Source organism: Podarcis pityusensis (genome assembly GCF_964106645.2).
Source record: "Podarcis pityusensis genome assembly, chromosome: 5".
Taxonomy (NCBI): domain Eukaryota; kingdom Metazoa; phylum Chordata; class Lepidosauria; order Squamata; family Lacertidae; genus Podarcis; species Podarcis pityusensis.
In genome coordinates this window covers 44,989,900-45,003,913 of record NC_138032.1, presented here as the reverse complement: position 1 = coordinate 45,003,913, position 14,014 = coordinate 44,989,900, and the positions used below count along the sequence as shown (strand labels likewise).

Genomic DNA, 14,014 nt, shown 5'->3' with positions numbered 1-14,014 from the left:
ATTCTTTCCCCATCCCTCACATTGGTGTAAATGGGAGGGAAAAACCTAGGCTAGCCCCAGAGCTACTGAAGTTTTACTCCCTTTGCAAGGGTGTGCCAGGAAAACCAGAAGGCTTTGAACCCTGTGTGGATTCAAGGTTGCCCCCCCCCCCCCCGCACAAATCCTCTCCCAACACAGCCTTTTCATTTCATACTACCATCAGAGTCAACAGCAGAAACGTGGCAGAACTTTCCAACACCACCATGGAGGCTTCTGATGGCAGGCTTCCTTCTCCATTTGCAGAGATGGAGATTGACGGACGCCAACAGCCCCTTAGCTGCCTTTCACAAGTCCTTAGGACTTATCCCTTAGTGGATTTAACTGAATTAGAAGACGGGGTGGGATGGTAGCTGCTTTCACCTGGCCTACATAATCTTTAACCAGACCGAAAAAACAGTCAAAGAAGAAGGGTGTCACTGTGGGTGTCAGGCTATGTCTGCATCCACAATTCAATGCAGATCAATGGCAATGTGTAGAACACATCTGGCTTGCCTCTCCACTGAAAGCGCTTAAGAACTGATTTGGATGTAGCATTGCTACAGTTTTCCTGCTTCACCTTACTGTGCACTGAAAGAATGCATTAGGAATTATGACTGCTGCCCACTATATGCATGTGTCCTCCTGTTCCTGGTTCATTCTTTCTTCTACTTTTGTCTTTGTTCATTTGTTATATATGGGTTGCTTTGCATGTGCTCAGTTTCTTAGCTATGGCATGAGAGATCAAAAACCCAGAGACTGATCAAGAAGTTTGAACGGCGTACAAACATTAACACCACCTTCATGTCCCAAAGGACAGTCCTCTCACGATTAAATGCAAATGAGCTGAGAGGAAACTATACATGAAGCATAAATGGAATATCTTGCAGATTGTGCTTTTCTCCAATTCAAGAACTGAGACCAGTGTCATGAGAAATGAAGGTCAGTGGCTGGCTGCTGAAACTTCAGAATAGCTGAATATGCTTCTTTTTTCTGTCAAGATGCCATCTATTGTCACAGTTCTGATAGAAGCCAGATGTGTGTTCCAGCAGTAAAACAGAAATGTACCTGACCATTCTCAAATTGTTGCCAGCACACATCCTCTCTGCTTTTCCTGTGTAGTGAAAATAAACACACAACCTGTGTGTGCTACACCATCCTATAAGCTCAGCAAATAGTCCCTGTTGTACACTCAGTGCTGGCTGCATTATTTGGGGGGCCCTTGACACAGTACCTTCAGTGGGGCCCCACTTACCTGGAAGAATTAGGATATGCAAACTAGGAACTCTCTTAACTTGTATCCAGTCTTAATGGATACTTCATGCAAACTGGGAGAATGGGAGGATCCTCAACTGTTGAGTGGTCCTCTACTGGAATTGGGGCTGTGGCAAATGCCCAGCTTTACCATTCCCATGTACATTTGTGCAGGGTCAGTCTTTCAGAAGTGATATACTGCATTAACAGTTACACCTGGTTAATTTCCAAAGCAATTTATTTTAAGTATTTTGAGACAAATTGCATTGCCTCGGCAATTAGTTTCCTAATCAGCTAATTAATAAGCAGAGTCCTTATGTCCATGTGCAATCACTGGGCTTGTTTGAAGCCAGAACTTCACTTGCTGCAATTTTTAATTTCTCTTCTTCCTCATTCGATACCTGGGAATTTATATACTCTAGGAAGCTTGGTTAGTGAGTGCAAAATGTGAATAGTCAAGAAACAATGTTGCCTAGAGCTTCATGCAAAAGTGCACATGATGTCCAGAACCTCATAAGAGTCATGGTTCGGACATTATTTAAAGTTTCTCTCTAAAGAATCACTAGATTAGTCTGTACTAGAACAAGCTTGCTGTAGAATTAACTGGTGTGAGGCACAGCCCAGTACTTTCAACTTGTTTCCTGAAAACAAAGGGCAACCACAACAAACAGCAAAGCAATTCATAGCATCATTTACACAGCAAACATAGCAAAGAAAAGGGAAAGGAAGCAGTGTTTGGGAGAGGTGTGTGTTATGCATACAAGAAGAACTTCATTTTCCCCTCCTTGCTTCCTTTTCTCTCTGTTTGGAAAGCTTGGTGGCAGGAATAGTGGGAGCCCATTCCCCCAGCAGCTCACTACAGCATCTCCTCTGGCAGAAGACAGCCCCAAAGAGAAGGAGGAGGAGGAGGAAGTGAGTGAGTGAGTGAGTGACAGCAAGCTTAGGACTTTTCTGATCTGGAGCCTAATAGTTTGTTTCACCCCAGTTGTTCCCACAATTCAAAATTATTCTCAGACTGCTTTCTCCCACTAAAACAGTGCAAGTATTGTTACGAACACTGGCCAAGTAAAGCCAGTCACCCCTTTAGCTGGGGATTTCCAGGTAAACGGCTCAATATGACTGGTACATGTATCTTCCTGGGAACTAGTTGTTAGATGGTGAACTGACGCACATCCCTGGAATGTGAGAGCTATTTGGAGGAGGTGTTTTTGATTTCCCTCCATCCCCCACAACTGAAGGGAGGGGCTGTCAGAAGGTTTGTATGTGAAAAACCTGTCTTTTTTCTTTCTTTTCTTTTTTTTTTTTGAGAGGCACAGAGTGATGGCTGAGCTGCTGATGAAAGGATCTCAGGGTGCCTCTGTGGTGTATTGCTGGACTCCGTCATCCCTGACCATTGGGGCATGCTAGCTGACATTGCTGGGAGTTGGAAGTCCAGCAGTGTCTGGAAGTGCCACCTTGGCTAATCCCTGCTCCAGGGAACTGGTGTTGGGGTATTAGGGTCTAGTGCCTGCTAGAAGGGCTGTGGTGCTTGCCTCCCACTTGTGTTCCATCTCCATATTTGTGAAGACATTAAACACTATAAATTACCAAAGTCTCTAGTGATCTCTTCCTGCAAAAGGAAGCCAAATGCAGGCAGCAGAATCGCTGGAACTTCTTGCTGCTTGGGGAAGCAAATGGGAACTCTGCATCTGCAATATGAAAGCATATCAAAAGGAGTTTCTCCTCCTCTCTCTCTACTCCTACTGCTATGAGTAGCAGTAATTTCATGGAGTGGAACTTTTGAAATACATATGTGCAGATATGCCCTAAATTACAGCAAGTACTCAAAATAAAGTATATTTTATAACCATTCGGATAAAGTATGGTTTTTAACACCACCACATGCATGTAAACACCTTCTGTTTATATACAGAAAAACAAGGACAGCATAACACTTTTTTCCCCAGCCGCTTCTACTATTCAACTCAAAGTAACCTCAGATGTTCACTTGAAATCTGGCAAAGTCACAGGATTATAGCATAATCACTGGTAGCCCCCTTTTTAGTAAACGTTAACATTGCTTCAACATTCTTCCCAGGGTATTCTGTATCAGTTAATCCAGCCCTGAGATGGACTGATTTTAGAAAAGCAAACAAATACCATCTTTCAGACTATATAAAGGCCATGCTGTATATAGATATTTAAGAGAGCCTTGGCATCTTCATCTCACAGCAATACTCAGTGGATCATATGTGGGGGGGGGGGATGATATCTACATCCTGACACATTTGCAGCAGCGTCTAGAAACAATATATATTGCTCTATTTCAGCTGTCCTGTGTTTGTAGATTATTTACCCATTCAGAGCAAAATAGAATACTAAAATAACTGCATCTCCACAGTGCTGAGGTTAACATTTGGCATTATCAAGGTATTATTTATTTTAATGAGGCAGTGTTTTGAACTCGGGCAGTTCCCTTTTTAGACATTTGCAAGTCAAATTGTATTAGGAAAATGTGCCTCGGAGGTGGACAGATATGCAGACAATTGGGGTCTGAGCTACAAATGCTGAGATAAATGGAATGGGGATCAGTTTAAATCCAGAAAGGTTAGGATATTATGATGTAGCAAACATACAAGATGGAAAAATTACAAGACACAGAGCAGCTGGGAATAAAACACAACAGATTCAATGTGGCCTGGGGGGTAAGGGTAGAGTGTGTGGTATAGAGAGAGATTTGACCCTGAGAGCCAAACAGAAAAACTTGGAGTAGATCCACACCATAAAGCATCCCCAGTGCACATTTAAAGCACATTACTTCGCCCATAGAATCCCGGGGAATGTGGTATCCCCCTCACAGAGCTACAATTCCCAGCACCCTTAACAAACTACAGTTCCCAGAATCCTTTGGGGGAACTCATATTTTTAAATGAGTGCTGAATGCACTTTCAATGTATGGTGTGAATCTGCCCTTGGTGGGCTGAATTTGGCCTGGGGTCTTTCCCCCCCCCCCACGTACACTGATTTTCTGCTGTTAATGATAGTTTCCAAACTATAAATGAGGTGCTTGATATAACTGGTAATGTAGCTGAATAACAAAATCTGCTGTTTGTCACCAGTACTTTGTTGGTGGATATCATGTTTACAGAGCGAGGTTAATGCTCAAGTCGGAAGGATATGCATGCCCAATTGCACTGCCGTCAGAATCTTAATTCATTGTGAACCATGACCAGCAAGAAAATCCCTGGAAGATATGTGCAAGTTATTCACATCCATGCATGGATATTGCTGCAGCTTTTTCCTGCATAAACTAATAAGGGGGTAGGAAGGGAAATGAATTCTTGTCTATTTCAGACAACAAACCGTCAACAGTCCAACTGTGGCATTTAAAATGTTGCTCAAGCTTCATAAATCAACCCAGAGGGCCAATTCACGTAGCTATAAAGATAATGGCAAAACGTAGCTTTTGGCAGCTCCCCATCCAGGCAGAGTTTGCTGTATACATTTCAATCATCACTATGTGGAGTCTTGTGATGTCTCTGCAAACAAACGAAAATGCTGGTTTGTTGTAGAATGTGGTATTCCACACTTGGAATACTGTGCAAAGTCCTGATCACCACATCTCAAATATAAGACTGTAGAGCTGGGAAAGGTTCAGAAGGGGGAAGCCAAAATGATGAGGGGACTGGAACAACTCCCTTATGAGGAACAATTACAATGTTTGGGGCTTTTTTAGTTTAGAGAAAAGGTGAGTAAGGAGGGATGTGACAGAGAGGTATGAAATTATGCTTGGTGAGAAGAATGTGGATATAGAGAAGCTGGTCTCCCTTTCTTATAATACCAGAAACTGGGGTTTATCCAATGAAACTGGAAGACTCAGGACAGTTAACAAGAAGGACTACTTCACACAGCACCGTTAAACCATGAAACATGCCAGTATAAGATGTAGTGATGGCCATATGGGCTTAAAATGTGATTAGACAAATTCATGAAGCATAAGGCTGCTAGTCATCGTAGCTGGGTCCTAACTCCAGGATCAAAGACACTGTGCCTCTGAATATCAGCTGCTGAGGGACAAAAGAAAGAGTCATGGCTATCCAACTGTTGGAAACAAGATGGTAGACTAGATGGGTCTGGTTCAGCATGTTCTTTGGTTTCCCATGCAAGATTTATTTGAAATAAACCTTAACCATAATATTATGATTCTATGGAAGTTTACATACAGGGGCTTTATGTTGCTAATGTGTCATTCAGACCAAGTTTCTCTCGGTGCATGATTGACATGTGATCAACTACACATTCCACTTTTAGTCTTAGATTCCCACCACCATGCACATCAGCAAGAGGTCTATGATGTTTTCTGGCCTCTCTGCTTAATAACTGTCCCCCTCGTCCTCCACTGTCACCCCCTCACCCTTTCCCCATTCTGGGCATGCACTAAGGTATTCTTGTACCTATGTGCACATACTTAAAACAAAACAAAAAACCGCACAAGAAGCGCACAAAAACGCAAGACTGCTGTAACTGTGTTTCACAATGGCCATAACGGAAGCATGTGCTTGGGGTTGGAGAGATAACCCATTTCCATTTGGGTTTCTTCAATACGGAGGTCTTGGGGAAGACTGACATTTTGCTATAGTGAAATTCTGATGAGCAGGTCTTGCACAAGACCTCTATATGGTGATGATTTTAAAATGTCCCAAGGTAATCTCCTACATATGTTGAGATGGTGAGAGAATACTTCCTCCAAACTGAGTTGTTGGAATTCTGACACGCCTTCTGCATACGGTAACTGATGGAAATAGGAGCACTTGTATCCTTTTGGCTAGTAGAAACAAAATGACTACGCTGTGCTCAGGTGAGAAGCAAGCTGAAATGGGGTAGGGCAACAGGGGCTACCTACAAAAACATCACCGCATACATGACAACTCTCTGCCCCCTTGCCTTTCCACATTAGCAGTAACTGTAGATATTTAATGGGTTGTTTTTACTTAATGGATTTTCCACTGTAAGAGGAACTATGGATTTAAGGGGTTTTTTTAATTAAAAAAAAGTATTAGTTGGCATTTTGATAATGACAACATCATGTGGGTAGTGCCCAAATCTTGAGTGGCACCAGCTCCACAATAAACTTCTGCCTGGAAGCACCCTAAACAAAACAGCAATGTTGAGTGTGTGTTTTAATACATAATTTTAAAGTATGCAGTTTACAATATTTTTATTTGCTTTTATTTAAGGAATTTATATCCCACTTTTCATCAAAAGAAGTTTTTTTTTTTTAAAAAAAAAGAGGTAATTGTACAAGAAACATTTATCACAAAGGTTGTTTGTCTTGTTGCTTGTTTTCATGTTATGAAGAGTTATACAAGCAGAAATCTCTGTGGCAAATAGTTACCTGATTTTTTTTTCTTGGTAAAAAAAAGACATCCATAATAAGCACACATAAAGTGGAGTGCCCTATGCAATGAGAGAAACATCTTATACTTAAAATTTGATTCTTATTTTTTAAAAAACCCCAGAGAGAAATGATACAGTCTTGCGATCAGAAACACAGAACTGGGAAACAAGACCCTTGGCGTCTGCTCTGCTGAAGACTGGCTGCATTTCCCTTGTATGTTATTTTCAATATCATTGCACTGCACTTCATTTATAAAGTGTATGTTTACTATGAACAGCTGTTATACTAGACAATAACTTTTAACCCACTACCATAAATGGTATAATTGCAGTACCGTGTGCCTCCCTCCTAAACCAAATGTTAGCTTATAGGGTGGGAAACAAGTCATCTGCTTTCCACTCTACTAATGGCTATTGCTTCTGCCTGATCTCATGTTAAGGTAAATAGTCTTCTCTACCATCCAAAGAAGGGTTATTCATAAAACAATTATTGGGCAACTTCTTTTGTTCCTCCAGCTGGTTACCATGTTTGGCCTCATCCACACAGCTACAACATGAAGGTGGTCACTTACGCATCACCAAAAAAAAGGGGGCAGTCAATCACCAGAAAAGGCACCAATTTGCATATTACTTAATGTGCTGATTTATGCACACATTCAGAAATGAAGACTATAGTTTAATTAGAAATATAATATATCTCAGCACAGCAGGGAAGCCTGCTATCAAGGTGCTAAACTTGATGGGATGAATTAACCTTCTTATGGTTCCTTATTTTTAAGCTAGACTTGGACTTCAAATAGAGGCCACTTTCAAAGAGAGGACCGTTTTCTGAAAGCCTTTGAAATAGGATTGTTCCCTGCAAATTAGGACATGTATCTACCCTAACAAGACGCCCAATGTTATTCCATCACTGGGAATTTATACTGAAAACATAGTCACAGCCACTCCTTCTACTCCTGAAGAACTACAGTGGTACCTCTGGTTGTGAATGGGATCCGTTCCGGAGCCCTGTTCGCAACCTGAAAGGAATGCAACCCGCTTCTGTGCATGCGCGTGACATCATTTTGCACGTCTGCGCATGCGTGAGTGGCAAAACTCAGAAGTAACCCTTTCCGGTACTTCGGGGTCGCTGCGGGACACAACCTGAAAAAATGTATCATGAAGCAAACGTAACAAGAGGTATGACTGTATTATTAGGATAATAGATCACCTTCAGTAAACTTCAGAAGATAAAGTTTACTATTACTCCTAATGTTGGAAGTGCAAATATCTAGGTACCTTTTAAAAAAACTATCATAATGGATACGCTCTACAGCAATTACTTACTGAACCAAAATCAGTTATACAATAGGACTAAGTGGGGTGGGGGGAACAGTTCCTTGATTATTTCTTCTTACTTACACCAAGTATATTCCAACGAAACATAGGGCAAAACAGCACAAATAGTACAGGATATACAAAATCCAAGTTTTTTAAAAATGGGAACAAAAGTTGTTTGAATATGCAACTATAGCCCAAAATAACTTGCTTTAAGAGCATTAGAGGAGAGGCAGAAAGCACTCATTTGTAGTTAAATGATTTACGTTTATCAGTGATTGGTAAGACGGCTGCTGTAACATACACACTAATGTACTTAGGCTCATTTCAATATATTCAAATTGTATGCTCAGGTAGGCATGTCAAATTCATGTTATTTAGGTAACTTAAACTGAACATTTAAAAAACAGCAGTTGATAATCAGCACTGAGGAAATGGGCTTCCCATTCTTCTCTTCCCCTTTACAGTCTCTGCCACCCTCCCCAGTCTGCTCCGGTGAGGCCTACAACCCTCCAGAGTAGATTTCAGGTGTGTAGGGACTTCAAGGGGAGGAGCAATCCATTCCACAAATGGTATATGTTCCCCTAGTGGATGATATACCGTGTAATCTTCCTCCACTTTCCATATGCAAAGCCTCACCACTGTTTGCACCAAGTTTAGTCTGCGATAGTCTGAACAGTTTCTGCCTGTTGTGCACCTATTCTGTATATGATGACAAGGTCCAAGACTTAGGCAGCAATCCTAAACATACTTACTAAGGGAATACTCCCTACTGAATATAGTTGAACTTATTTTTGGATATCCATACAAAGGATCATGCTATTCAAAAAAATCAACCCCCACGCCTTTCATTATCATGGTGTTCCTTTCGTTATGCATTTTGGTTTTTTGAAATGCGCCTCCTGTCTTTCTGATCTATTCTAGTCGCATTCCAAAAATAATTAAAATCAATTGAAAACTGGAAACAAGAGTAAAAACGCATGCCAATATTCTACATATCCAGGGAAATTGTTTGAACAAAAAAGATTTTAGCAGGCGCCAAAAAGAGTACAGTGAAGGTGCCTGCCTGATTTCAATAAGAAGGGAGTTCCAAAGACTGATTTGTTACAAATGCTGAATGAGTATTATGTCGTACCTGTAACAATGCCAGTTCCACAGCTTTAAACAGTCAAGTGGGCATATATGGGGTAAGGCAATCTTGCAGGTAAAAATCTAGCTGGTCCCAAGTTGTTAAGGGCTTTATATACTAACATCAGCAGCTTGAATCTGGCTGGGTATTAAATTGGCAAACAGTACAGATTTCTGACCACAGGTGTTATATGTTGACAGGGACTCACACCTGTTAGCAATTGTGTTGCAGCATTCTAAACTAACTGCAGTTTCTGAGTCAAACAAAAGGGGAGCCCCAGAGCACCCTGAAAAAAATAATATCCACTATATTCCTGTTCTTGATTATGCAACACTGCAAAGAAACGTAACACAAAATGTTTGGGGGATATTTTACTACCATTGCCAGAATGTAGGTGTATCTCATAGTAGCAAAATGCCTCGTTTAGCGGTGTCAGAAGAAAAGAGCCCCTTAATCCACTTTCTTCAATCAAGTTTTCTTTTTAAAAAACCCAAGGGACTTTCCACTGACTGGCTGAGACAAAAAAAGCACCCCACTGACAAAGATCAATGATTTCTTAAAAATGTCCCATGCTCTTTGGGGGGGGGGCGTGTTTTCAGAATGAAAATATTGTACAGGTTTTGTACATTTGTTTCCCTTGTACATTTGTTTCCTTTTCTTTATCTGAAAAGTTTTACCCCAACATTTCCCATTGGCTGGGACAAAAAAGCACCTGATGGCAAAAATCAGTAAGATTTCTTTGTATTTTTGTTTATGTTTGGGGTGATTTTTTGCTTCTAGTAAATGGTAGATGGCTGAAATTTGAGACACTGTTTACTTCTTTGTAGGTGACAATGCTCTAGAAAAACTTATTTTATAGCTCTACTTCTGTGTAAATTCTGCAAGGAAGAGTGCACCGGGGCTAGGATTCTGTGCCAGAACATTAGTTAAGGAGACAAGATAAATTGGGAAAGGCAAACCAGGACAACCTCTAACCCAGTGGATTAGTCTGCGTAATCCAGAACGTACTGTAAATCAAGCAGAAAGCATATGCATTACAAGAAGATTCCTACAGCACAGATATTTCATATGAACTGAGTGAGTACACAGGCCCAAATACATGGAAAAGCAAGCCTCCATGTCCCCAAAATCCAGATTTATGAAGCAATGAAATCTAGTGGAAATCTCTTCCTGATCCAAGATATGAAAATCAGCCAGGACTCTTTGCAAGTAAATTTTATCGATTGAGTCTTCCATGGAAAACAATTGTAGCTGGGCACCATTCCATGCCATGCAACCAACCTCCTATCTCAAACTGTAGCAGTATCTTATGCCCCAAAGAAAGATGCCCCCTTCAGAAACATATCCAACTCCAACTTGAACCCAGTGAGGTTCTTCATTCTCTTGCTTCTGTAAGACTCTTAAAAGTTCTTGTTTTTTTATTTCTAGCATGGTTTTTCAAAAGTGGTCAGTTTGTAGATATTATTTCTTGTATATGTAGATTTCTTTATAGTTATTTCTCCTCTATGGTGGTAGATTTAGTATGTCTCTCTACCTCCTATTTCCCAAGCTAAGTTTTTCCCCTCCCCAGAATGAATAAAGCCAAGAGAATGAAAGCAGTGCAGTTGTTGGGTGTCTACGCTACACAGAAGTAGCCACTGACTGCTGCATCCAAGTAGAATCATATACATTTACACAGACCCATGGGAGTATTTATTCAGTCAAGATTTCCCCACCCCGCAAAGTTCACCAACAGATTAATAGTTTTAAACAGCAGAAGAAAATCCAACCCTTCTTGCTGGATTTCTCATTTTTGTTATGACAATATGCAAACGTTATTTTGCAAACAATACGTGACATGTGATACACTGGGGGGAAAGCGCAGAAACTTGGTTGGACAATGAAAAGCAAACGATTAAAACTGTCATCAGAATCCACTGCAGGTGATAAATAAATAAGTTAGTAGGCTGGTTTACTGTTTGAAGACTGTAATGAAGTATGGAAACAGAACAAATGAGAACAATCCTACCAACATCTCATACTGGAAAACAAAATTATATATCAAATGCACTGTCACAACTTCTGTACAAAGGCGCAGTTTCAATATAAACCTACTCTGTTATTTTCCTGTTTTGAAACTGAGTTATGGGCCCCCATGAACAAATGTTTTAGATAAAAAGCACTTTATCACTCAACATAAACAAGTTTGAAGAGAAATAATAACCCAAAAGAATAAAGAGGTTTTGTATGAACCCTATTATGCACCATCCAGTCACAGTTAAGCCCTGTCTGTCCCCATCAACTTTGATGAAAATAAGTTAAGCGTTTGGTTAACTCTTTCACTGAAATCAATGAGTCTGAAATTATGGTAGCATCCTGCCCATGACAGCACCCATATAGGTTCCCTTCGCTGCATCATATAAAAAGCATGCAGACGCCATATGATTTTGTCCCACATCCTAAAGTTTTTCATTCTCTGCATTAACCTGCTTGTAACGCTGCAATACTGCACCCTCGTCTCCTATGCATTCCAGTCCATTATCCTACAAAGACATGCAGCATACTGTACTAAATGGATTTACAATGAAGCAGCCTTTTCAAGCCTCCAGCTGTGCTGTAAACCAAATACAGTTTTACACGCAGAGCGCAAAATCCCACTATCGGAGGAATCTTAAAAAGATGAAACCCTGATCCATTTTCTCAAATGAATGTTTCCTCTGAAAGCCCTGTAAACTGTCTTGCCTTCATGTCAACGCCACAAACTGTTCGTTCTCTCTCTCTCTCTCTCTCTCTCTCTCTCTCTCTCTCTTTCCCTACAGGGTATCAGAGCAGGAAGCAGTGCTCTGCAGACAAATATTTGTCCGAAGCAATAAAACAAAAGCGACATATGGAATTAGATCAGATAAAACACACACACACAGAGCCATCTAAGGATTCTGCATTTAAAAAGAACATCTCTGGCAAGAAGATTTATCTTTAAAGGAAAAGGCACCAAGTGAGAATCAGGAGAGACTACAGCTTCTTTGCTGTAGCTCACTTACCTTTCTGAGCCATATTGTCCCCTGCTGCGGAAGGGTTAGGCAAAGGGCATGAAATCTACCCAACATTAAGAATTTGCTGTCTAAACATCAGTGCTGCTGGCCAGCTCCTTACCGTATAGTGTGCTTCTGGTTAGCTGTCCCCCCATCGTACTGCGCAAGGTGGCTTGGCTACCTTGCAGTTTCTCCTCTCACTGGGCAGAGATGCAGAACTCTAAGTGTGCGATCATTGTCAGCACGCAAGACACAGGCACACTCCGACACAGAGGGATTTAATGACTCTCACATAAATAACACACTCATGAACACACAACAGAAGCCTGCAATCAGCCTCCACCCACTTTCCAACCCTCACAGGCTCAGCAATAAGCAGAGGCATATGTCATGATTATTTACATAAGGAGGAGACTTGTGACTCCAAAATAGCTAGAGAAAACTCAAAGCATTTTACAGACACATACAGCACCGCAGCCCCAAAGAAACTCAAGGGCACCTAAACATGCCCTGTCCGTCAGCCTTTATTCTGGTTTCTCTAATCTGGGATCACAACTCTGATAAATCGTTAGGAAAAATATAGTTGATTTCTTGGCTGTTGAAAGCAGTGGCTGCATGCCTGTTTCTAAACCCCAAGGTACCCTTGCTTACAAGCAAAACAAAGCCTTTGTCTCTGTGAATTTCACTGCAAACACAAAACAGATTTATTTAGAAATCTTAAGTCCAGCTGTCAATGAAGCTTGCTTTTCACCTCCATCATTATGCAATTTAAATATAAAAATGAAGTTTTTGAAAAGGAGAAATACTTCCATTCAGCACATCGCTCCTACATATATCTGTGGGTATGGCAGGCAGAAACCCAAACTGAAATAGGTGCATTACCAGAAATCATTGGCCCAGATTCCTCTGCTGGTTAATTATTAATTATTTAAGAGCAAGGGAGAAGTGTCTGAAATGCAGAATGGTCCACCCTGGACTGTAATAGCAAAAATATTTTCCTCCACCCCCCTCAGACTAGCTTTTGTGGCATGACTGCAGGCTCAGCTCAGACACAATGCAGCCTGCTCTTCAGTCCATTACCTCCAGTGATTGACTGCAGTGAGCGTTATTAAACGCACTGAGTTGTGGAGGCAGGCTGGTGTGGGCAGGGTGTGGGGCAGGGTTCAAAGGCATGAACCCCGATTCTGCCCCTCAATGCTTTGGTGTAAGAATGTTATCCTTCCCCACCTCTATTAACAAAATAAGAACCTAGCTCTACCAGAACATAAAATCAAACTAACTTTACACTGAAGTTTCAAGTTCCAGAACAAGCACAGTGTTATGCAAACCATGGTTTGCCACCTACACTCTAGCTAAGAAAGAGTTACAGTCAAACCATGGTTATGCAGACAGTGCAAGTAACAACCAGTTTCTTCACAGGTACATAAGATAGTACAGGCAGAGAAGAATTAGATTAAACAATATGAGTGAGAACACATATAACAGGTGCAATCTGAAGAGTCGGGTAAGGAAGCAGGAAGCAGAATGCCTTGACTGAAGGAGATAGAGTTCTCCCAGGAAAAATGTGGAATGTCTATGCATCAGCCAATGAATTTTGTGTAAGCAAGAAGAAATTGCTTGGTTAAGCCACAACAATAATGAATGAGGCACTCCTATAAATGGCAACTCTGAAATAAGTCCTATTGAGTTCAGTGGAGCTTAGTGCAAGATAAATGGGTAGGGGCTCGCAGCCTAAATTCCTTTACACATATACTTTTGGCATTGTGCAGTCTTGGTTGATCCTGATCTCTGCTTGTGTAAGAATGATATTTTATAACAAGAACCAAATTGCTATTGTAGTAGTTCTCTGACCTATCTTGACCCAACCTTGAAAGCACCTTACCAGATGACCTCTGTACTTCTGGATGGCAAT

The 14,014-nt window shown here is 41.0% G+C and overlaps 1 protein-coding gene across 2 annotated transcripts in view; it reads right to left on the bottom strand.

Moving 5' to 3' along the window:
- NEURL1 (neuralized E3 ubiquitin protein ligase 1) overlaps positions 1–14,014 on the bottom strand; it is a 133,401-nt gene that overhangs the window by 54,751 nt on the left and 64,636 nt on the right. Inside the window, exon 1 of one of the 2 annotated variants that reach the window (XM_081006174.1) lies at positions 12,224–12,417. The exons of the other annotated variant lie outside the window; for it this stretch is intronic. Coding sequence (XP_080862300.1) covers positions 12,224–12,257 — 34 coding nt within the window. The 5' untranslated portion in view covers positions 12,258–12,417. Of the gene's footprint in view, positions 1–12,223; positions 12,418–14,014 lie in introns of those variants that run through there. 2 annotated transcript variants of the gene reach the window in all.